This window comes from Vitis vinifera, chromosome 5, assembly GCF_030704535.1.
Source record: "Vitis vinifera cultivar Pinot Noir 40024 chromosome 5, ASM3070453v1".
Classification (NCBI taxonomy): Eukaryota; Viridiplantae; Streptophyta; class Magnoliopsida; order Vitales; family Vitaceae; genus Vitis; species Vitis vinifera.
This window is the reverse complement of record NC_081809.1, coordinates 3,738,174-3,764,155: the sequence shown is the minus strand read 5'-3', so window position 1 is coordinate 3,764,155 and position 25,982 is coordinate 3,738,174. Positions and strand designations below refer to the sequence as shown.

Here is a 25,982-nt window from a genome sequence, read left to right as displayed (position 1 = left end):
CCTTGATGGCTCTTGCCTGGCTATTATTTGGATGGGCGAGACTCGGTTTCTGTCTGTCACATTTCACATGGTAGGCCACTCAGTCTAGCTGCCGCCCTTTCCTGTCTTATTCGTGTCCTTAGACATGGCATGTTGGTGGGTTCAATTTAGTGATGGAGTTGTTCTCATTGCCTGCCTGTACCCAAAATAGTATTGGTAGTTGTTGGAAGGTGTCTCAAATTTCTAATTAGTGTAGATTCATTTTTATAAAAAATATTTTCTATATTGATACGTCATTGTAATATTAAATTTTCTTATAGAATAAGAAAAATTATTAGAAGTATCTCCAAAAATATTTTAAGTCACGAAGGGAAAAAAAGCGAAAAAGTTATGAAATGAAGATGAGATTGTGAAGATTATATTGAGGTGGATAAAAATGAGAGACACTCGATAAATTGAGAGACTTGTGGTTCAAGGTGTAAATACGAGGAGTGGAGAAATATGGAATGTTTTAGGAACCCAATAGTTTTATTTGTATGATACAGTGAAATGTTTCTCTCTCATTCGTGGATGTAGGTATAGTTAACCAAACTATGTTAAAATCTCATGTACTTTTGTGTAGATTATTTTATCTTTGTCTTCTTAAACTAATATGTTTATATTGAAGCGATCGTTAGCACAACAGTACCAAAAAAACATTAATGGATTCCTTTGACTAAGGAAAGACGGTTCCTTTGAATCGAACATATGCATGATTAGTGATAAAGAAGTGATTGCTTAACTTCGATGACTCTTGCCTTGATGCGAAGACCGAAAATTATAGGCGAAAGCAACATTTATAACATTTCCTACACGAAATCCACAAAGATCGAAATACATGTTTCATAATTGGAAATGGATGTACATTATGGATACAAGAAAAAAATCAATTCAGTTCACACGACTACACATGAATCCTCTTAACACTTAAAACCACAGAACCAAAGCTAAGGCTTCAACACATCACACACATTCAATTGCCATGTTTCAGATATCTGCATGCCCTCGAAACACTATTTTCTGATACGAGAGTAGAGGGTGAAAAGAGAGAGCCAAACAAGCAAGACGAGCAGAATAGATGCGAACAATGCAACAGCAATCGAGCCTCCCACATGGCGACAGAACTTATCATAAGTGTTGCACACCTTGTTCCAGCCCACATGAGAGTTGCCTTTCAATCCGACGTATGCAACGCCCCCGGCTGTGCCTGTGGCCGAAGCTGCCAACCCCAGCATCAGCTGCACCCACAGGCATTGTGAGTATATTTTCAACAACATCAATAAGATGGCAGAAAACTAGACAAGCATGCTCTGTGCTAGACTGTTATCTGTGTAGTTAGAGAAGTGGGTTGAAAGGAAAGACAATTTTCAGAGGTAAAGGCCTTACCACATCCCAGATTGCTAGATGGAGAATGGTCTTTGTTGAGCAACTTGGCTTTGATATGAATATAAAGGATGCCAGCGTAGTGATGATGCTGTAGAGGCCAACAACTGAGAGTGCTGCTACAAAGTATCTGCATAGTGACAACTAAAAATCAGACGATGAAAGCTGTACTATATTTAAGAGTACATTTTGACAACGATTCTAGAAAACATTTTTAGTTCAAAAAGTATTTTGAAAAAAAAATCATAAACTTTAGAAAACATTTTTAAAAATCTGAAAAATTAGATGTGGTATTGAAAAATCATTTGTAGTGTTTTTAGGATAATCGATCATCTCTGAAAAACACTTGCAAAGAAAACATTTCGAATAAAACATTGTCAAAAGTATTGCAAGTAACTTGATTTTTTTTAAATATATCTAAAGTTTGGATAAAATAAAAATTAATATGAACCACTCAAAAAGCTAAGCTATGTTTGAAATTGTTTTTTAAAACAATTTTTTACTTTTCAAAACAAAAAAAAAAAAAAGAAAACATTTTGAGTAATTAGAAAATATAAAACAATTTATTTTCTTAAAAATAGAAAATGTGGTGTTTTCAAAAAATATCTTTTACTTATTTTTCAAAAATTGTTCTAAAAAATAGTTAAATAAATATAAAAAATAATTAAAAATAAAATACTATATATAAAAAATAATTTTTAAAACATATTTAAATGCAGAGAAAACAAGTTAAAAATATTTAGGATTCTCAAATACGTATTTGATTTATAAAACATTAAATAACGATTCTTAAAAATTATTTTTTTAAACTATTTTAGAGAATAAATTTTAAAAATCATTCTCAAAAATTGTTCTTGAAAATAATTATCAAATCAAGTCTAACATTATTTTTATTTTTATTTTAAATTCAATTTTTTTAAAATACACTTCATACTAAAAAAATATTCAATCACGTCACAGTAATATTTACCTCTACTTCTATTAAATTAAACAGCATCCCTATAATTAAGATGTAGAAAGCAACTTAGCAACTTTTCTATGTGCTTTCGTAGTTACAGAGAAAGCTAACTTGGTTTACATGAAATAGGAATTAAAATTAACGTTAGAAATCTTGTTGAAACCTTGAATTTTATTTTTTTTTATTTTTTTTTATGGACAAAATATCTAATACTAACACCTAACATAAAAGGAAAACAGTCCTGCGTGAGAGACTCAAAAAGTGGCTATTTTGGGCTTATTGAAACTGTTTTTAAAAACAGTTTTTTTTTTCAAAAAATAATTATACAAAATGATTAAAAATAAAATATGTTTAAAATATATTTAAAACTACTTCTGATACACTTTCAGAACAAAATAAAAATTTAAACAAAATTTTGTTCTACAAAACATGATTTTCAGAACTGTTTTCAAAAGCACTTTTCAAATAAGCCCAAAATTTGCACTCCTTGAGTTTTGAATCATTTTTGTGAGTGGATGTAACTCACATGAAAGCCGGAGAGTTTTGAAATTTGGCTTTATTAGACACAAGAACAGGGACACCCGCCACAGCAATGAGCTTAGTCTGCACGCTGGTCACCATTACCACGACCGACGCCACCGCCGACCCAAGCAACAATATCCTCAGAACCACATCCAAAGCTGAGTAGCCCGCCGGAGGAGGGGGAGGCGGAGGGGGAGGGGGAGGGGGAGGGGGAGGCGGAGGCGGAGCCTCGGTCTCCAACGGAGGAGGAGCCGGCTTCTCAGTATCCACAGACGACATCGCGGAGGAAGGTGGCTAGCAAATATGGGTGTGAATGGTAAGTTTGTTTAGTAGATGGAGGGGGAGACAAGGCACAGAGAACCAATATTTATATACAAATACGTGAATGTGAAGTGGGGCTGCTGGTTGGTGTTTGTTTCCCACACGCTACACCGGGTTGAATGGAGAGGTTTTGTCATTTTTTTTTCTCTGAACATATCGTCTATTTGGAAGAATTGACTTCTCTGGAATCTTCGCAGCCTCCTTGTATTGAATCTTCAGCCTTCCATAGCCACCATCCACATAATTTTTCCCTAGTTGTGGTGGTTTTTTCTAGTTCATACGGTTTTGAAATATGGAAAGATGGTTGAATGTGGCCTCAAATATTAATTCAGACTTCGAATTTGAGAAAAATTGACAAAATTTGAAACGAATGAAGGGCAACATCATCGGTCTTATCCAAGACCAATGTATTTTAAAAAAATTATAATATAAAAAATAATTTTAAATTTACGACATAAGTAAAACTCGTATTCTCAAAAGATAAATTCAATATCAAAATCAACCCGACTTTTTAAAAGATGAATTAAATTAAAAAAAAAAATTGGAATCGTCAAAGAAAGTGAAATCATCTTTTGAAAGTCGGGTTTAGTATGAAAATCATATATATATATTTTTAAATAATTATTTTTTAGAAAATAATATTTTTATTAAAAAAAATCCCAACATGAGTATGTTTTTTAATGGTTTTATGTCAGCGTGTATATATGGAAGTCTGTATAAGTGAGGTGACTAAACAACCAACGCACCATTATTGCATTCTTCTATTATTTTAAACGTCTCATTTGAATGCTTTTAAAATAAGAATTTAATGCCTTCTTTTACTTTTGAGGGCTTTGGCACTCCACATCGTGTCAAGTGGCCCCACGTTACATCTTGGAAAGTAAGAATTTGTTTCGAGATTAATTTTGATTATTTTTTTTTTTTTTATAAAAATCAATTATTAATAAGTGAATGTTTGGATTTTTGAAGGTTATGTTTGGTGTGTGCAAGATTTTCTAAAGTGGGCAATTTTTTATATCTATTTTTCCATCCTTTACCTTTCTTTTTCTTCTGCTTTTAACTCAAATGATTTGATTTGATTTGATTTGTATTATAATTTTTTTTTATAGCCAAAGTGGGCCTTGATGATCTGGATTCCAAACCAACCAAACCTACCATTCCTAACGTCATCCTGTGTAGTGACTTGTGGCTCAAATCATTTGATCATAAAGAGACATCTACCTATCCATGTATATATTTATATCTCATTATTTTATATCTAATTCTATTTATTTGTATTTAATTTTATTTTTTATATCTTAATTTTATTCTTCATATTTTTATTTAAATTATGTTTTCACAATGTAAGTACTTTTAGTGAAAATATTTTTTTTAAAATATTTTTTAAAGAATTACCTATCAAGTGTTCCTCTTATAAGTAATTTTAAAAATTTTTAAAAGTATTTTTTAAAATTTGTAAAATAATTATTTTTTTTTTCTAAAATACTTTTTAAACTAAGAGTACTTTTGATCATTTTAGAAAACATGTTTAATATTTTTAATACTTGAATGATAAAAATTTTTGAGTGATAGAAGCATTAAAAATGTTTCTAAAATAATTGACAAATAAGTACTAAGAGTTGGTGTGGGTACTTATAGCATGAAAAGTGTTTTTGAAAAATAAATTATTTGCAAAAATTTAAGAAACACCTTTAAAAATCTGAAAATTCATTTATATTATTAATAAATAAATAAAATAATTAGTAGTGTTTTTTCTGAGAAAAAACACTTAGAATGCGTTTGACAGTGATTCTAAAAAATGTTTTTGACATCAATAAAAATTTTCAAATATAAAAAATATTAGAAACACTTCTTAAAATCACTGTCAAATGCACTCTTAATATATAATTTTCCTAAAAACACTTTCAAATAAAAACATTTTTATTAAAAATACTTTCAAATAATAATGGAACTATTTTCTCTAAAAACTTTTTTAGAAGAATTACCATTAATGTGTTTTTTTTCTTAATATTATAAGTGATTTTTAAAATTTAAAAATTTTTAATAATATCTAATTGTTTATAAATAAAAAATAATAATTTTTAGATTAAAAGTGCTTTTTAAATCACTGCCAAATAAATTCTTAATATATTTTTTGAGGGATGGAGATAAAATAAATAAAAAATTGTGATAAATATCTCTGTGATATCTTACTATTTTCGTTTCTTAGAATAAAATCAGAAGATTTCATCGTCAAACAAATTGACGGGATAAGGAAAACACTGTTTGGCATCCACACACATCATAATCATAATAATATAAGATTAGTGCTTATCCATTAGAAGGAGACATTAGAAATCCTAGTCCGTGTAAAATTACAAAGTTACCCATGTGATCACATGCGCCTTTGACTTGGCCTTCCGTGTCTAAGAGTCATTTGACAGCTGTTTGGAAGAAAGGAAAGCAAAGGGAGGAAAATTTTGTTCCCATTTGCCTTGTGGTGGCAGGTCACGGAAACGAGAAGATTGGTGAGCAAGAAAATGTTGAAAAGGGAATCAAATCGATATCGAGATGGGTTTGATAGAGACAGACGCGAATGGATTTATTTCTAATTTCTGGTTTATTGTTTCTCAAATGAACACCTAATCAGTGATCACTGCATTGAATTGATTGACCAAACCATTACATACATCAACATGACCTATGTTATATCGATCCTTACCCTATTAAATGCCCCCACAAGGTCAACTTGAATAATAATCATAATTATTATTAATAATTCTTTTTTAATTATTTCTCATATTCTTCCCGTATATATATATATATATATATATATTTTTTTTCATTTATATATATATATATATATATATATATATATATGTATGTATGAAAATGAAATTATATGTGAGTTAAGTTTTTTTTATATCGTAAAATCATAGTCGGTAATTATGGTCTTACCACGGTTATTTAAAACCGTTATTACCGATTAACAAATAGGTGAGTAATAAAAGTGATTTTAATTATCATCTTAAGTTTTCTTTTCTTAAAAGTTAATTTTTATTTTATTAAATATTTTGGTTCATTTTTTCTAATTACCACCTTAAAATTTTCTTTTCTTAAAAGTTAAATGTCATTTTATTAAATATTTTAATTTATTTTTCTATACATAGATATTAATGAAATTAAATTAGATCAATTTTGAAATTCACAATTTGGTTAATGGTTCATTGATGGAATGAACCTCCTACACTTATAAATAAAGGAATTCTTGTTCCATCACACCATTATAACAATTCAATAAAAACATCTTCATACCCATCACGAAGGAATGCATCATACCCTTTTTATTTTTATTTTTTTGATATGGAAAATCATAACTTAACATTATGAATGAATTAGTCTATTTTCATAGCTTGAAACTATGATACGATTTATACTTTTATAACTTGAAGTTGTGAATAAATAAGTTTTATAATCTAAAGCTATAAATAAAGAAATTTGTTGATTTCATAGCATACATTTATTGTTGTTATTGTTATTTTCATATTTTGCTTGAAATAGTGTTCAAATTATCATTTTTTTGTATAACTTCTCAAATAAAAGTAATATGATAAGAAATCATTTTATGATTTACAATAGCTAAAAGATTATAACATTGAGTTACGGCAAAATATTATAAATTTTGCTATAACATGAATTATATATATATATATATATATATATATATATATATTAAAAAATCGATATTATTTTAGTCTGTCATTCACTGGCCAAACTATAATGGATATAGTTATCAATGTTCAGTTTGTCATTCAAAATTTCGTATAACACACATAAGGATAAATGAATCATTCATGAATTAATTGCCATGTGTGTGCAAGAAAAATGAAGGTTGAAATAAAAATAATTACAAATGGTTCACATGGTATCACATAATAGAAATTAGTCCCATAAAAGGAGAGGAACAACAAATAATGGTACAAAGACTGAAAATTCATATAGTAAGAAGGACAATGGTCTAAGGTGTTATTTTTGTAAAAAAAAAAAAAAGTGGCTATGTTTGGTTCCCGGAAAGTACAAAGAAAAGGAAAAAAATGTTAAGGAAAATGATTTTTTCATGTTTGGTTGTCCTATGAAAAATATCAAAGAAAATCAAATATAATTAAAACTAATTAAAAACTTATGTATTTTTAAATTATTTAATCTTTATATTGATGAGTTAAAATAAATAAAATGAGTTTGAAGTAACAAAAAAAATAATTTATCAACTTTTAATCTATTTTTTTATTTTCCTTCACTTTTTATTTCCTTCTACTTTTCCTTTGTATTTTCTTTCCCTTGCATTTTCCCTCAAATTTTTCGGGAATCCAACATAGCCAAAGGACTACTACATCAAGAAAAAGAATTGGTTCGAAAAAAAGGTGATAACTTATCCTTTATATGTTTTGAAACCAATTTAGTTCATATTCCTTCTAATACATGGAGGTAAGATTTAGGTATCACAATTTATGTTTCAAATTCTATGCAAGGATTCCTTATAACAGTCTAAACAAGAGAGAAAAATATATAGAAATAGGGAGTTGGCTAAAATCAAAAGTTACAGCTATTGAAACTTTAATTTGAAATCCATAATTAGTTAATGGTTCATTGATGGAATGAATCTACTATGACTACAAATAGATGAATTCTTGGTTCCTCTTTATACTTTGACAATTTAGTAAAAGCATCTTCATCCCATCACTAGGGATTGCATAAAAGGGGGAGTAGGAGAGAGAAGATAAAATACGAAGGTACCATTTTTTTTTTTTTACATATCCGTTTAAATTCAATATTAAATGTGAGCTGAAATTAATTTTCCAAACAAATGAAAAGTTATTTTAAAACTAATTTAAAATCTTAAAGTGAAATATTGGAAGAAATTATCTAATACATGGATGTGATGCAACCTTAAATCATATGAATCTTCAAAATATTAGCAAAATTTTATATGTAAAGAATATTTAATAACGTGAAATTATCTTAAGCTTCAATCTTATTAATAATTATTATTTTAAGCTTTGACAATTTTCCAAATTTGAATCAAGACTTGGCAAGGCAATGAGTGCCTTTGGTTTTAGTTTAATGTATTGGTCTAGCTAGTGGCATGATATGCAGGCATACAAGGTCAAATTAGCATTCAATAATGCTGGTATAGTTATCACAAGTACTAGTAAGAGTATTTCAATTTAATGTTTATGTATTTTTCCCTTTTTTTTTTTTTTTTCTTTTTTTCCTTTTTTAAGTAAGCACCAAAATTTAGAAGATAAGAAGAGTAATCTACTTTTGAAAAAAAAATTAAAAAAAAAATCTTCTAGTTATCGAGTTTGATAATTACCCTATCTTTAAATTAATTCAAATTGATTAGTTCACATCTTGTGACCAAAGAGGGCATAGCATTAATATTGGTCTATTTATTGGTCACTATGTATTAATGTATACATAGTGACCAAAGAGTAATCTATTTATTGTCATAGCGATGTTTCTTAAATAGAAAAGTTATTAAACCGATAATGAAATATCAATCAAGTTGTTTCGTTGATATTGGTTTAAAACTAGTTGTCACTCCTTTATTTAATTTATTAATTTAAACTCGAAAAATAACAATCATGATTGATTTATTGTTAACTCACTTTTACTAAAAGATACATAGTTACAGTAATAGGTAATGAAAATATATACAATCATGTTGAGTTAATGTGTACAATATCATCACCTTATAAAATGATATATTCGCTTGCTACCGAATCTTATTTACTTCTACCTTTATATTTTGATCTCATTTATTTGTATCATCATTTAACCGACTAAAATTTCATCACACAAATCCATTAAGTTAAACGAATAGTTGATAGAAACACCGAAATATTCCAATATATTTTTCTTCAATGAAACTTATCCGTCTAAGCGTAGCAACATTCATCAATGTCAACCAATTCAAAATTTATTATTGTCTCCTCCTTCCTTTTAATACAAGGTGAGTACAGATAAAAACAAATAAATCTTACATAAAGATTTCTAACGTCTCTTTTGAATTTTAAATTGATGAAACAGGCTAGCCACGTTATGAAGTCGAAGAAAAAATAGTATGAAAGGGTATCGTGCTCACATTTCAGCGGTAACTTGCGCAAGAAAACAGCTAGGCCCATTCGCGTTGTCACGCATCCACACCCAAAGTTTGACTCCCACGAAACGACACCGCATTGATTGCTTCAACAGAACCCGTACCCGAAATCCGCGGCCCATAAATCCCGTCTCAACGGCGAACCGCATCGCATTCGCCTCACTTTTTTCCATGTAACCATTTTCATACATCAATCTACTAAGCCTCGTCTTTCATATATAAATAGTCGCATTTTTTGGTGTTACGTAACTTCAAAACTTCTAGTGCCTTATAAAAGCCATATTTATTACAAAAAGGGAAAATTTGAATGTTTTGTACTATACAAAATATTCGAAAAACCTAAGTTTATACGAAGGTATAAATAATTGAATTAATGTTACAAAAAATAAAAAATAAGATACTAATAATGAGATTGAGTTCAGTACAAAATAATGAAACTTAAATATACGATAATAAGATTTTCATATTGTAGCAAGATCTATAAAAAATCTTTACATTATCGTATAAGTTTACACTGGGTAATAATTTCATTTCTTTCTTTTTAAATCTCATTTGATCAGTTAAATATAATATGAGATAAAATATGTTAAACTTAAGTTAAGATATAGGCTATTAAAATTTTATTTTTATTATTAATTTTTATTTTTGTATGTTACTTATTTTGTAAAAAAAAAAATGTTATAAAATAAAATTTGTGGCTAAAAAAAGAACTAAAAATATTTAAAAAATGTATTGTAAAATAATATTATTAAATATATGTGAATTATTTTTATAAATTGAGTAACATAATATAAAAAATTTATTTACAAAATTTAAATATTTTAATTATGAATATGATTATGGAGTTAAAAAAATTTATATTTATTTTAAATAGAAAATATTAAAATATAATATAGTTTTTATCTTAAATATTGAAAAATAATATATTTTATATTTTATATTTTTTATTCATTTTATAAATAAAAAATAAATATATGATTTAATATATTATATTTATTGGATTTAATATCTAATAATATTATATTTCATTAAAAATTATATTATAAAATATAATATTTTAGGATATATATATATTATATTGTGTCGGTAATTAAACGGGCAGCAACTAAAAAAAATTATGGAGGAGAGGACTGTTATCCCTTTGACCTATTTAATTCCAATTTTCAGCGAGGCAAGTCCAACTGTGTACAACGCACTCCAGGCTCTCTTTTTACCTTGAGTTGATGCAATCAATGTAGTTATGGAGACCCCATCCACACCCAGTTGAGTCTTCCTCTTCCTAATACGGCCAAAGCCCACACTCTTCACTTTCTCACCTATCCCTTGGACCTCTCCCCCCCTCTTTCTCTATTTATACTCTCCACACAAGCCCTTCACTTTCACACCTTCCTCCTCTTAACTGCCTCTTCCCCCTACTCTGTAAAACTACGAGTTTTCCCTGAAAATGGAGGTAGAAAGCAAGACCAGCTTTGGAGGGATGGAGAGCAAAAGCAAGGAAGTGAAGGTGGTGACCGGTGGGAAGTTGAGGCCCTTTGACTTGGTTTTGAGGGTGGTAGCCTTGGCTCTGACTCTTGTTGCAGCTGTTCTCTTGGGGGTTGATAAGCAGACTAAGGTGGTGTCTTTGCAGCTCCTTCCAACCTTGCCTCCCATGGATGTTCCAGTTACTGCTAAGTGGCGTTACTTATCTGCCTTTGTGTAAGCTCTCAGCGGCCCTCCCTCTTGATCTTTGAATTCATTTTCGTGGAAAATTATTTGTGTTTGTTTTCTTTCAAACTACTTCTGTGAAAGACTCAACGATGGTTGATGATCATCTAACAGTTTCTGTTTAGGGAAAGATTTGCATGAATCTGTTCAAGAAAATGTAGGAATATGACTAGATTTTCTGGACACATTGGCTAGCTCCTTTTAAGGAAGCCCTTTACCTTAAGCATTAACTTTTGCCCAAGTTCCTATATGGGTCACTGCAAAATCCTCTCAGGGTTTCACTGCAACGGTAAGGCAGTAAATCCAAGAAAATTTGTACTAGAGAATCCATGTAGAATTTTATGGGTTGCCAACTCACAAATTATGGGTACGTTTGTTTGATTTCCATAAATTTTGCAGCAAAAGTCTTTTTTTTTTTACATTTTTCAAACCCATTTCAATTGTAACCTCCGTTATATACAAATTAAATAATTTAAATATCTATATATTTCTAACTAATTTTAATTATATTTGATTTCTTTTATATTTTTTATAATAAAATTAAATACAAGAAAACCAATTTTTTTAACATTTTTTTTCTTTAGTACTTCCTAAAAATCGAGCGTAATAAATTATATTTAAAAAATATATGAAAATATATTTTATTTAAGGATCTTATCCCGTTATTAATTTTGTTTATATGCAAAAGGACCATGACCCATGGAACTATTTTCCATGTGTGGGTATGTATATCTTTAGAATTTTTTTATTTTTTGTTATTTGATTAAAAGGGTTTTTGAAAATCCAATTTTTGAAATTTAATCTTTCATCCTTTTTTGATTTCATTTGGACAAAAATATCTTTATTATTTTTTTATAAAAATAACTATTTCTTAAAACATATATGTAAATACTTGAACCGACAAAGGGCATATATATAAAAAATGAAAAAAAAATATAAAATGAGTTATATTCATAATTTGGAATTATTTCATCATTTTAATAAAATATTTCATCGTTTTTATTTTTATTTATTTTTGTTTACTCACGTCAGTATATTAAAGAGGAAACTCGTATTGTCCACACACCAGTTCAATGCTAACACCAAACACGTTATAGACCTACCAGCAGTTAATGTTTAAGGTCAAACCACTATTGATCATGTTAGTTGGGAATTAAATGTATATAACAACCAAACAGGGCCCCCGGCCCCATATGGCATAATAAGGCCATATAATATAAGAGCCAGGCAGCCAGCTAGCTGTAATTTGGTGACAGGGATTCAAGCTTCTTCTCCATAAAAGGCAACCGTGTTTGCATACATGATTGAGGCTTTGTTCTTCTTTCTATAGTTTCTGTAATAATTAATATAATGGATGGATGTTTACTAGGTACTTTGTGGTCTCAAATGCCATAGCATGTTCCTATGCGGCACTGTCACTGTTGCTTTCAGTGGGGAACAGCAAGGGAAACAAAGGGTTGGGGTTGGCGATAACTGTGATGGACCTAGTGATGGTGGCGCTGCTCTTCTCCAGCAATGGAGCGGCGGGGGCCATAGGGCTGATGGGGTATGAGGGGAACTCGCGCGTCCGATGGGGCAAGGTCTGCAACGTGTTCGGGAAATTCTGCAACCAAGTGGCAGTTGCGCTTGGGCTGTCTTTTTTTGGAGGACTGGCTTTTTTCTTGCTGGTTGTGATGGCGGCTTTCGCCCTCAATAAAAGGCATTGAGTAGAAATGCAGATGGTAATGTGGGGTTGGATCATGGGATCGTGGATGGATGTTGTGTTTTCTTTTGTTTAGTTTGGATTTGGATGTTTTATGAAAATGTGAAGGGATGGTGTATTGTGGACTTTCAGGGATTCGATTTCCTAATGGATAGTAATTTTATATAAAATAAAATAAAATTTTAAAAATGTGATTTTTATTTCTAAAAAATTAAAAATAGATATCTTAAATTTTAAAAAATTTCATTGTGATTTTTGAAGATATAAAATATGAAAAATCTAAAATCGAATACGGAACACCAAAGACAGGTGTATTATTATGTTTACAAAGATTTTAATATAAGAATTAAAATTCTCAAATTAATTAATCTTTTGAGAATGAAAATAGACATTATCTAAGATTTACTTTTCAACACCTATACCATGATCTAAGTCCATGATACCTTAAATGTTCTAATAGGTTTGCCTCAACTCCTAAGCTGATGTACGTCTCTTTAACAACATAAAATTTGTTCTTAACAGTTTTTGCAAATAACATGATAAGTTAGGATTTTCTCAAATGAAAGCATCAAACCTTAAAACACATTTAAGTGTGAATATCGGATAGGGCTAGGGGATTGGAAACAAAATTTTCCTATAAAATAAAAATCTTAAAATTTCTATTCAAAAAAAAAAAAAGAAAACCGACAATCTTTGAAACGAGTGACACACTTAACCACCACTTTGTCAAATGATCAAACGCTTGAGCATTGGCTTTAGAAGTGGTCTTGCACATTTTCAAAAATTAAATAAATCATTTTAGCTCCAAAATAAAACTTCTATCCCACCCATACCATTTAAAAAGCTAATTTATCTTATTCAAGCATTTTCAAACTTGCCAACGACATTTTGATTGATTAACTGACCACCTCAAATCTTCAATAAAAAGTAAGCTAATACCTAAAAGGTTTTTATACCAAAGTGAAAAAAGAAAAAAAATCTCCAACAAACAATATAAAAACATAATGCCCTACCAATAAATTTATATTTTTTTTTCATAATTATATAGAAGTTTTTTATTTTAAAAATAAAAAATAAAAGATAATATCTAAACCAAGTTTGTATTTATGAATAGGGTTGAAATTGGAGTTTATGGGGTTTGGGGACAAAACTTTCAATTGATTAGGACAAAAAGGTGTCTTTATTCAATGACATAACCTACCAGGGAAGGTGAGAAATAGTTGAATTAATGTAAAGGAGGAAATTTCTTCCCAGCTTATTTGGTCTGAGTTAAGGCAATGTTTGGTTGCAGGGAATATTTGAAGGAGCTGATTTTTTTTTCCTTTTTTGAAAAGGGATTTAATGAAAGAAAGAAGAAGTTGTTTTACAAATTACACATAGTAGTTTTAAATTACTTTAGAAATTTAAATTTAAAAAAAAGGGAGAGGGAAGGAGTGATGATGCAAACGGTGGAAATGTCATATGTGTACAGAGTCGGCATGTGCTTGTCCTTGGTCCTGCAACGATAGAGCCACCTAACTGATTCCCTCTCACCTTATTTATTTTTCTTGTGACATCTGGTATGATGGTATCCCACTCCCACAATCAAGGCCATGGGAATCAAAATGGAAGGGACCACAGACACACCAAAATATATAAATAAATAAATAAATAAAAAGAAAATCAGAATGGGAATCACAAAGTTATGATTAGAGGAGCCGTACCATTGCACCGCATTCCCCTCGTCCCTCCTCTTTACCCCCACATTTCTCACTCCGCTTGTATGTGTGTGTATATATATATATTCCAACACTTTCCTTAAACATGCTCCCAACACCACCAACGGGCAACAACCACCTTTTCTCTCTCTTTCTCTCTCTATAATAATTGGAAGATGAAGAAAGAGGGAGAAGAGGATGATAGGGACTTGAGTAAACTGATTCTGGCTGACACTGCCTCTGCAATTCCACCATTATCGCAACAGCCACCTCCCATGGCTGAAGGGAGAGCGGCCTTCACCTCCACCTCCAGAAAACGAACCAGAACTGAAGCTGGCCAGGAAACAGAGAGAGGGAGGAGGGAGAAGATGAGCGACATGTACGCGCTTCTCCAAACCATGGTTCCCACTCTCTTCCCTAAGGTTGTTAATCTTGGGCTACCATACCCTGTTCTTCTTTCTAGGTTTTTCGATGATCCTTCACAGACATTATTTTTGGGCTTTTGGTTTTTGGTTTTTGGTTAGGCTACGAGGGTGAAGATCATTTCTGAAACGGCCGAGTACATTAAAGAGCTTGAAAGGAGGAGAGATAGGTTGGAGGAGATGAAGAAGTCCATAGGAGCAGTGGCTGCCACACCCATATTGGTTTCTCAGTGCAGCAACCCAGATTCTTCCCTGCGGGTCACTGTCTCCGGCAACGTCGCCTTCTTCGGGATACAATCGGTGCGAGCTCGACGGGGACTGGCCACTCAGATAATCATGGTGTTCGAGAAACATGAGGCCCAGGTCTTCGCGGCAAATGTAGCAGTAAACCATGGCTTGTTGATGGTAACTGTCACGGCATTTGTGGGCAATAATGGAGACGGCGTTATTGACAAGATCATCAGAGACATTCGGAATTTGTAGTTTTTTTTTCTTCTCCTCACTTCTTCTAATCACATAGTGTTACTGTATAGTGACTTGGATCTTTGATTTTCTTGTCTATGCTAAGTGTTGACACAAAAGAAGACCGACATGGTTATACAAACGCATGGATATCAAGTCAGGTTTTTCTTCCTTCTTCGTTCTCATTTTCTTGGCATACAAGCACGAACAAGTTGAAGAACTTTGATTGGATTGTAAAATGAAGTTGTCTGTTTATCAGAAAAAATGAGTCAGTAAGTAAAAAACGCTTGATTATCCATGAAAGGGTGTTGGTTTAGGTTGGGATAATGTTTGAGATTTTTGGTACGGGCAAAGGATGACACAGAAAGAGTGACGTCGGTTCTGCAAACATAACATGGATAGTAGTTGTAATATAGGGAAGTGATAACTCGGAACCTAAACAATACGAGAATTGTGATGGAATGAATGGTTGAAGATGACAAGAAACATGAAGGCATCTAGAAGCAGTCCTCCAAACCTAACAGGAAAGGAAAAAAGCAACCAAAAATGTTCCTAGGAGTTCAGGAAGAAATTTGGTTGAGATGTATCAGGAGCCTTTCATAAGAAATGTTTTTCCCAGATTGGTTCAGTGATTCCCGATTGTCCAATGCCGAGAAGGAAGATCAGAACCAACTCTGGTAAAGCAGCAAAATGGATATCCGTTCCTCTTACATTGAATTGAACCACCAAAATAGCACAACCAAAACACTATCATAGTCATCCGGTAAACCACCGGATTTAAAAATTACACTAGGAACAAATCAATAAGCAATTGGAAAAAGAACAGTTAGTAGAATGAAATACATCCAAAAAGGAGATAAATAATGTTTCCATAGTGATCAAAGAATGCTATTGAAGCTTTAGAACTTCCAATTTTTTTGTGAAAGAAAGCGGTTGTCCAAGTGCTCTATCTACACATGATAGATGCTGCTTCTTCATTTATGATCAAAAGAGCCAAGACTTTCGGGTGTCAAATTCATTCTCCAGCAACTTGGTAGTTCAAGTTAGAGCACCTTCTTTTGATAGTTCTTCCATGCTTACGCTCAACTCTAACCCCATGTTTTGCAGACCACTAACCATGACAGGTATATCAGTTATCAAAGAAGCTGCCAATGCCTGGTCAGAACAGAGAGAAAACCATGTTAAGCATATGGTTCTATCTTACATGTTGAAAGAAAATTGTATTTGCATTGTATCCCATCTTGGAACAGCAGTTGCTGAGCGTCGAGGCTTAAATGGAACATGTTTGAAGACGAAACGGGCCTGAAAGTTAAGAAAGTACTGAAACCTTTGACAAGGCTTCGAAACCATGTTAAGCATGTGTTTTATCAAACATATCGAAAGAAATTTGTATTTGCATGGTGTCCCATCTTGAAACAGTAGTTGCTGACTGTCAAGGTTTAAATGGAACACTAGTTTGAAGACAAAACAGGCCTTAAAGTTGAGAAAGTACTGAGACCTTTGAATAGGCTTCTACACTAGCAATAACATTACATCTTGCAACCGAGGAGAAGAAAAAAACAACAGGTCAAATAAGAAGGTTTGAAAACAAAGAAAGGTAAGTGACCCAGCATTTGGGTAAGTGTTGTTGGATTGTGTAAATGACAATGTAAACAACCCAGCATGATGACAGAAAAAGGAAAATCTAAAGGATGTTCTTTAGAGATACAAGGCTTTGTGATAGTCAAAGGATGAACAATGAACTAAAGGAAATACCAACCAGTTCAAGGGATCAATCCCCATGAAATTGCACACCAACATACTATGACCATATGAGCTCTGGAAATATGTCCCAACAAAGGTCAAAGTGAAGAAACTTTTCACCGGATAATAAATTTACACCAGAAAAGTTAGGTTAAACACCTATGACATAGGCAGTGGCTACAAGACAGTCAATGAGATGATTTTTTTTTTCTTCTCTCTGTAAGTTGAATTTATATTGAACTCAGAAAGTTTTTGGATTCAATGCAGATCAAAGGCAAAACCAAGTATACATTATCAAATCCCCATGCCAAATCAGAACTCCTTTTTACATTGATCTTGGAAGTGAAACATATTACAAATCATGAAATTCAAAAACAAAAAACAATGTTGATAGAAGCATATACCTTCCTGTCCTCCTCTTTTTGACGCTTAACAACCTCCAAAGACCACTCACTTATCAGTTTTTGAAGTTCAACCAGGACACCAGCTCTCTTCGCCACAGATAAATTCTGGGATAGAAAGCTATCATTATATCTCAATGGCCCCAAGAGAAAGAATGCACAGTATTCAAGAAAAAGGACAAGCCTGAACTCTATATAAAATACCTTTTTTCTTTCACTTGCAGTTCAGTATATGCAATCATATTATCTAAGAACATCAACAATTTCGCATCTAGATGGAAACAAAATGACTCCCTCTACTAGCAAGTTCAAAGATTAGAATGTGCACCTCATAGAACATCTGAGTGAATTATATTCCCCACAGTTTGTCCAACAATATTACTCAGTATGATAATTAGCAAGAAGAACTTAAGTAACACTAGGGTCTAGGGGGCTTTATCAGGAAGCTAAAGCATCACTGTTTCACTTCTATTAGAAGGTACAACTGTTTGGTACTTCCTAGTCTAAGAAGTTGATGGTTGTACTACAACCTAACAGAAGCTACTACTATGATATTTCATTGACTTATGGGCACAGAGAGCAATTATCCCTACTGTCTATCTCACAATTTAAGCCATGAACAAAATAATAGACACCTGAATGAGGAGTTGAATGATGGAAGCAGCATTATCAGGCTTACGTTCAAGTAGAAAGCCCTGTAAAAGAAAAAAAAAGTCAGATATTAAACACACCAAAGCAGCAGCAGTTTATGTGTGTCTTTAGTGCTGTCAGTCCCTCATCTGAAGAGTGATTCCTCATTTTCCTTGTGAAAATTCCAACAACTATGCTCTAACAGTTTTGAATTTTGCACTTAGCTCACCCAAGGTTATAGATATACATAACAAATTACCTTAGCACATGAAAATCCAGTCCTAAGAGAATGCTGCTTCATCATCTCTGACCTCAACTTCTCAATTTTCCATAATGATTCAGTATCTCCTACAAAAGAGGAATTCAAAAGGCTTTGTAAACAATAAATGGACCTAAGCATAAGGGAAAGCATAACTTCATGGAAATTGACATGACTCATTGAGATGCCTCTTTCTGTGACGTGATGACAAAAGGAGGAGCAATCAGATCAAGACACTTTACAGGTAATATATCAGGAATCACTAAAAAACATCAAACCAAAGTTTCAAGACAGTGCTCTAAATCTAGAAGCAAAAGGTTGAATTCTTGAAAAAAAGGTTAAACACATTAATGCTAAGCTAAATTAAACTTCTAAGGAAGTTCATCAGTGATTTTACGAAGAACATATAGCAGTCTATCCTAGAGTTTCCTTAAAACTGCAAAAACAAAGTAACACATGATAAAACTAATACTAGAACAAGAAAAAAGAAAGCAACTGAACAACTCAAGTATCCTAATTATAGATAGATGTGGCATGCCATCTATGTAATATTTTTATCTATCAAAAAATATGCCATCTATGTAATATTTTTATACAAATAAACCCTAATAGAACATGGCTCATGGTTTATAACTAATATTCTGTAACATTATCCAATAAATAACATATTTTTTGATAGATTTTGTTTTTTTGTTTTTTTGTTTTTTCCAATAAATAACATATTGATCAATACAGCATACCATTAGACATAATATAAACATATATCCACACATTCATCACACGACCAAACTAGAAATTAAACCATTACACTACCAACAAATTAAAATAGGCCATTACCACTTATGCAACAAGGTATAAATCCCATTGCCTGATATACATTGTGAGCCCAAATCCTACAATTAAGCTTTTAGGAAAATTGGTTGTTTAACATGGTATTAAAGCCTCATTTGACGGGAGGTCATATGTTCAAGCTTATCCACATATATATTTCCCGGGAAAGTAAGCCCAAAAGAGGCTGATTATGGTTGTTTGACAAATCCCAAATAGGTGAGAGAGTTCATGCAACCAAACCCCACAACCTCTCATGATATGGCATGGCAAAGATACCTATAAATCGTATGGTTCTCAACACGATAAATAATTACTTATGTCATACATAAATACATGCATACTTACAAGCATACACATGTACATAAATACCCTAGCTTGGGTTGGGATGGTGCCTGTGGTACTCAGGATGCCCAAAAGAACTCGAAAAAAAGGAAAACAAAAGAAAGTAGCAGAAACCTATTAAAGGGTCTACTTATTTGCCATATGATTTTTCACTATATTGATAAATCAGGCTTCTTATTAATATCCCATCCCACCAACCACTACTGAAAAGAAAAAAAAGAGATATTCAAAGATGGAAATATTTCATAAAGTGCACTTAAAGTAAAAGTGAAAGAATAGAAAATTTGTAAAGACCTATTTTGGCTGCAAATTCCATCCACGTGTCAAATGTAGTTTCTCGCAATTTTACTCCAGCCTTGACAAACTTTTTTGAGTACATAGAAATTAATTGCCAGTTATCTGTATTGTAACAAATGCTGCAATTAATCAAGACAAAGACAAAATCAAAACCTTATTAAACACAAAACAAACCAATGCAATGGAAGTTCATCAAATTTTATGCACAGGACAACCATTGCACATGAGTTGAGGTGAGTGGTTTACAAATTTTAGCAAACAAAACACTTCATATGGACTAGCTAAACAACTCAACACATGGAAACACGCCATGTATACATATTTATGCACAAGAAAGTGCTTTCTTGTGCTTGATATCATCACACGAGTCCTATGTGTGGGTAATCAATAATGTAACTCAGTAATACACTGCCCACAGAAGGCACAAACAGCCTTTCTCAACTGCTTGGCAGCACACAGCTTAATCCGTAAACAGTTACATTAATTTGGATAAATTCCCACCATACCAAAGTTAAAGTTGAAACTTGAAATTTATCGCAGCCCCATCCCACTAAACCATAGGAAGGTGATATTTCAGAAATCAAAGTTCATCCAATGAGCATAGTAGTATAGAAGTTTTTACTATAGGAAGAGTATGGGAAAGCAAAAAGCACAAAGCACCTCTTATGATCAATGATATACCTGAAAACAATATCAGCTGTACCAGATTGATACGGCAAGTCATTCCTTTTCAAAAGTTTCATAACTTCAACCATAAGACCAACATCATTATGCTTTTTAGCATATAACTGCAGCCACATAACACCAAACATTTAATATATGCAAAATGTGAGGTGTAAGAAAACTCAAATCACCTTATAGAAAGTTATGACATTAGTACCAATAAATGATGAACAGATCCAATACTAGGCGTCAGTCCATACACATTATGCTTCCTCAACGTCTTCTTTCCTGTGCATATATTAAATATTAATTATTTCAGCATAACTTTAAGATAAACTCTGAATTTAACTTTGCAATATTTCTAAAGCAAAAGCTTTGCAAGGACAAATATACAAAAATCATACTAATGGAGAACAAGTTTTGCTAAATGGATCTTACAAGTTTAGGTGTGAAAATTTAGTTTCATGCAGATACCAATGGTTTTGTATGTTACCTTTCTTATGAGATAAAATCAGAAGTTTGAACATTTACGTGATATCCCACATCGGATAAGGAAAAAAGTTCATAATATTATATGTGTATAGACTCCTCTTCACTATGTAGATGTATTTTAAAACTGTGAAGGCTCCTTGTCCCAAAGGGGACAATATCTACACGGTTGGAAGTGGGTCGTCATGAAGACATTTGTGTCTGCAACGGGAGTGATTGTGATATCTTACATTAGAGAGGAAAAAAAGTTTCTAATGTTATATATGTATAAGTTCCTCTTAACCATATAGACATGTTTTAAAGCCATGAGAGTTTTTATGGCTCAAAGCAAATAATATCTACATGGTTGGGAGCAAGTTGCTACAATATAAATCATGCTTGTAAAGTCATTCACTTCCACACTAATGTTTATTTCATAACTCCGAGTGAGGATTTTGGAATAGTTAGCAGAAATTCCGTCATCCAGTCCCAATGGTGCTCGTGTATTTTTGAGAGTATGGCTTTCAGTTTTCTTGGCAAACATTAGGTGGTTCTATTTTGGGCTGTCACCATAAAATTCCAACTTACTGACCTCCTTTTGGAGAGGCACCTTCTTGAGAAGATGTACCAGCCAAGATGGTCAACTATTTGTTCAAAGGAAAGGAAGAATAGTTTGGGTGGTCTGAGTGATATGTCAATTTCAGGACTCTCCTTGATAAATGGTTGAGGAGGTTTGCAGTGGCACAAAACATTTGCTGAGAGTTAATTTGGATAAAGTTTGTAGTAGGGACACTAGGTAGAGAAGGGATATGCTTGGAGGGATAAAAGTTTTCGCTCTAATGCTAGTTCGGTTATGGGTGATGACCTTAGGATAAATTTTGGTTGGATATTTGGTATGGGGATTCAACACTACTATTTATTTTGTACTTTTGTTCATATTTCCTTGAACAAAAACATTTGGGTGACTGTTTTGGAATGTGCGGGGTGTAAGTGGTCATTGAAGTCCTTGTCTCATGAGGATCTTTTATGATTGGTATCAGAGATTGTGGTTCTTTTCATGCAGAGAATTCAGCTGATGGAGGTATGCAGAGGCCATCAGGATTGTTTGGAATGGGGGTGCAATAAGGACAAGATTTTTTCTGTTGAATCATTTTACAGGTCTTGGACTCATCATTGGGTGGCTCTTCTAATGGAAAGGAGGTGTGGGCCTTGAATGCCCCTTCCAAAGTGGGTTTCTTTGCATGGAAGGCAGCCAGGGAGAAAATTGAGTTGTTAGAGCTTTATGTCAGTAGACCAGGGACAAAAAAAAATACATACACCACCTAAGTAAGAAAGGTCTTTTCTTAGAGCTTTATGTGAGTAGAACAGGATTCCTTTAGAATTGTCAGTTCTGTCTCTTGTGGATTTCATCGATTCTCTAACAAGTTGTTATCTTTGGTGTGCTTCTATTTTCTTCTCTTGCTACTTATGCCATTTAGATACACCTTGAGTAGTTGGGAAGCAAACCTCCTTTTTTTAGGCACTTTTAACAGATTTCTTTTGCCTATAAGACAGTAAGAGAGAGAGAGAGAGAGAGAGAGAGAGAGAGAGAGATGTGTGAACATTATGCTTTCATTTCCTTGATATGCATGTGTAATCATAAGATGCAGTTGCCAATTTAAACCCAAGCAACAGAGGAGATAATACCCATAGAGGTTTGCTATAGGGTTAAATTGGAGGCTGCTCCAACTGCTTGAGTGAAAGCAAAATCAAGCGAAAAAACTTATGTGGTATTTGCTTTTCCCTGTTTCTTACGGCTTTAGAATGATCTAATTTCTCTTCATGTTTCCTTCTCTTTGGGAACCCAAAAGCAGGTATGAAACAATGCATGAGTTACACTAAAAGAAAGCAGTGCGTGAGGACAGAGGTAGAGAGGAATATTTTAGGTGACAATCTCCCTATTCTCCAAGAAATCGACAAAACCGCAATTAAATTTTATAGAAGATAATAAACATTATGAGTCAATTAGAAGTTCATGGGCAGGACTTTGATTGCATAGAAATGGATAATGTAACCTCCTAATACAGTTATTGGTTGTTTAAACAACAAATCATAATCAAGTTGATCCATTGTGTTTGACAGGATTTAGAATGAGCTGAATGCATTTTCCTTTTACAAAAGTTAAAAGAGTTTCTTTGTTTCTAACAACATTTGCTCAAAAAAGCGTCACAAGATTTCAATCAATGATCTTGTTTCTATTTTATCTTGATCAATATGTAATGCCTCAATATTATGTTACCATTGATTATGCTTTGTGGCTTTCCACCCTTTAATATATTTGTGCTCATTTATCAAAAAAAAAATATTATGTTACCATTGATATGTGGGAACAACTAATTAAATTTTCCATTAGCATCAAAACATCCTCTTAGTGTTACCTTGCTAATCAACATGTCCCATAGAGGCAACAATGACATCAATATCACTAATTAAAACAAGGATCATCTAAACAACTGGTAAAAGAAAACTGATAATCAAAATAGATGCTCATGACAGAAGCAAGTCAAGTTCAAAACCATGAATGCATTCATAAAGCATACCAAAGTCCAAGGCCCCTACACGAGCACATGCCTTAGCGACTTCTCGGCAAAGATTGCAGTTGAAATTCTCATGAATGCGGAGATTTGACAGCCTCTGTAACCAAAAGCAGAGTGTAAAACAGTCAACAAATAACAATTTAGCTCGAATGAAAGCCTATAAAATAACTTAAAGCTGTGAGATAAGACTAACAAATCTTCGTAGGTTCTGCAACATATCGAAGAGTAGTTTAATGTCCTCATGATTTTCACACTTTTCAATAAGGGACCACAACCAAGCATTAGGTGGCATAGTTTGAGCAACCACTGACTTGAGCATTTTATTATACAGCTCCTTCACAGCCTCTATATTCAATAAGACAGAGCAAGTATCAACATCTCATATTCAAGAACAATCTTGAACAAACCAAACCAAGTGAAACACAAACCGGTTGGACCGACTTCCACGGAAGAAAAGGACGCCCTCGCCGTTAACATTGAACACATAGAATGTTGCTCTATGCGTTGTCGAATGATCCCTGCGCATTTATGTTATATGTAACAAAACTATTCATCCAAACATATGCTGAGGAAAAATGTAGTACCACAAATGAAATCAAAATCGGAATCTTGAAATCAGATTCAAAAAAATAAAAAATCTTCAATCCAGTGAGCCTGTCAAAACTACTTGATAAGTGAATCATTGATTTCAAAACTCAAAATTTCAATTTCTTCTTCCATCATTTTCTCAGCAACCAAAACCGAAACCTAAAAGTGAAAAAATGAGGAAGGTACCAGAGAAAGGAAGGGATTGGGAAGAGAAGGCAGAGTGAGGCCGCCATTGTTGACGAGAAGAGTGAGAAGGAGCTTCAATTGCTGGAACACCATGAGAGAGAAAACGATTAGAGTTGAGAAAAGTCGGTGCTCTCAAAACCCTAACGAGTCCGCGGGCTTTTGAGCCGACTTGCATGTTTAGTCAGGCGCTTTGTGAGTCGGGCTCCGTCTGGGTGCAATAATCAGGGCTAGCGAAGAAGAAAGAAAGAGATATATCTGGGTGGAGCAACGGTCCAGGGTCGTTCACTGCACCTGCAATTTTTGGCACGTGGCGTTTGGCAATTTGTTAGACAATTCTGTATATTATTATTATTTATTGATATTTCTGTTCGTAATGTTTGTCAATTGGCAAATGAACAAAATCGTAAAAAATCTCTTAAATTTCATAAATAAAGATGCTTAAGGATGTTTGATAACAATTTTGAAAAACATTTTTCATAAACTATTTTTGAAAATTGTTTTTTTATGTTTAATAAAAAATAAAAAATAAAACCTAATAAACTCAAGTATTTTTAACCTATTTTTAATATTTTTTAAATATATTTTAAAAATATTTAATTAAAAAAAACCCTTATTTGACAACTTAAAATAATTTTAACCTATTTTTAAATATATTTAAAAATAATTTTTATATTTAATCCTTTATTTTTAATTATTTTATATATTTGTATGATTATTTTTTAAAATAAATTTTAAAAAATAAGTAAAAACAAATAAATATATTATCTGAAAAATATTATATTTTTATTTTTAAAAATAAAAAAGAGTTTTTATGGTTTTTAAACATATATTTTGTTTTTTTATTCTAAAAAATAGAAAATTGTTGTCAAACAAGTCTTTAAATACTTCTGTTTCATCGAGTTATGTAGCAACTCATAACAATAGGGAAGAAAAAGAGACAATTTTAATAGTGGATCTAAAAATTATTAGAAAATAAGCGATTTTATGACTGGATTTGGTATGTGTGACTAAAACTTTATATAAATTTTAGATAAAAAATATTTTAAATCTATTCAGTCAAAAATTGAAACAATGAATTAATGTATTTACTCTAAGTTTCATGGTGTGTGAATTAAACCTTTAGGCTATGTTTGGTTCCCGAAAAATTTGAGGGAAAGAAAATACAAAAGAAAAGTAGAAGGAAAGAAAAAGTGAAGGAAAATAAAAAAATAGATTAAAAGTTGATAAATTATTTTTTTTGTTACTTCAAACTCATTTTATTTATTTTAACTCATAAATATAAAGATTAAATAATTTAAAAATACATAAGTTTTTAATTAGTTTTAATTATATTTGATTTTCTTTTATATTTTTCATAGGACAACCAAACATGAAAAAATTATTTTCATTAGCATTTTTTTTCTTTCCTTTGTACTTTCCGGGAACCAAACATAACCTTAAAGAAAAATAGAAAAGAAAGTGAATCATAATAAAAAAGAGAGTAGTCAAAATCTAAAGGAGAATCAAATTTGATTTCCATGTTAGTGATTTTTCTTTTTTTTTTAATCCTATAATCATTGTAAAAAATAATTCAAATGCATTAATAAATTGAAAATAAAATTAACTCTTCATTCTCATTTTTTATTCCAATGTTTCAAATATAACCTCCATTCATTGATTAGTGTTGTCAA

The 25,982-nt window shown here is 31.9% G+C and overlaps 4 protein-coding genes across 4 annotated transcripts; 2 read left to right on the top strand and 2 right to left on the bottom strand.

Moving 5' to 3' along the window:
• Window positions 1–834: 834 nt before the first annotated feature.
• On the bottom strand, window positions 835–3,299 carry LOC100246027 (UPF0497 membrane protein 15). The gene is made up of 3 exons (NM_001397919.1): window positions 2,886–3,299; window positions 1,405–1,531; window positions 835–1,256 (listed from the first exon to the last, which is right to left on the bottom strand). The coding sequence occupies exons 1-3, from the start codon at window positions 3,158–3,160 to the stop codon at window positions 1,032–1,034; spliced, it is 627 nt and encodes a 208-aa protein (NP_001384848.1). The 5' UTR covers window positions 3,161–3,299; the 3' UTR covers window positions 835–1,031.
• A 7,233-nt stretch (window positions 3,300–10,532) lies between these two features.
• LOC100251170 (UPF0497 membrane protein 4) lies at window positions 10,533–12,936 on the top strand. Its single transcript, NM_001397742.1, has 2 exons — window positions 10,533–11,036; window positions 12,415–12,936. The coding sequence occupies exons 1-2, from the start codon at window positions 10,786–10,788 to the stop codon at window positions 12,749–12,751; spliced, it is 588 nt and encodes a 195-aa protein (NP_001384671.1). The 5' UTR covers window positions 10,533–10,785; the 3' UTR covers window positions 12,752–12,936.
• Window positions 12,937–14,465: 1,529 nt separating this feature from the next.
• Window positions 14,466–15,505, top strand: LOC104879239 (basic helix-loop-helix protein A). Its single transcript, XM_010651478.3, has 2 exons — window positions 14,466–14,866; window positions 14,969–15,505. Exons 1-2 carry the CDS (start codon window positions 14,621–14,623, stop codon window positions 15,347–15,349), a joined length of 627 nt encoding a protein of 208 aa, XP_010649780.1. The 5' UTR covers window positions 14,466–14,620; the 3' UTR covers window positions 15,350–15,505.
• A 501-nt stretch (window positions 15,506–16,006) lies between these two features.
• On the bottom strand, window positions 16,007–24,544 carry LOC100256322 (uncharacterized). The gene is made up of 11 exons (XM_002276068.4): window positions 24,313–24,544; window positions 23,967–24,056; window positions 23,732–23,883; window positions 23,542–23,635; window positions 20,712–20,782; window positions 20,513–20,619; window positions 19,829–19,950; window positions 18,362–18,450; window positions 18,108–18,167; window positions 17,476–17,580; window positions 16,007–16,483 (listed from the first exon to the last, which is right to left on the bottom strand). Exons 1-11 carry the CDS (start codon window positions 24,485–24,487, stop codon window positions 16,367–16,369), a joined length of 1,182 nt encoding a protein of 393 aa, XP_002276104.1. The 5' UTR covers window positions 24,488–24,544; the 3' UTR covers window positions 16,007–16,366.
• Window positions 24,545–25,982: the final 1,438 nt, after the last annotated feature.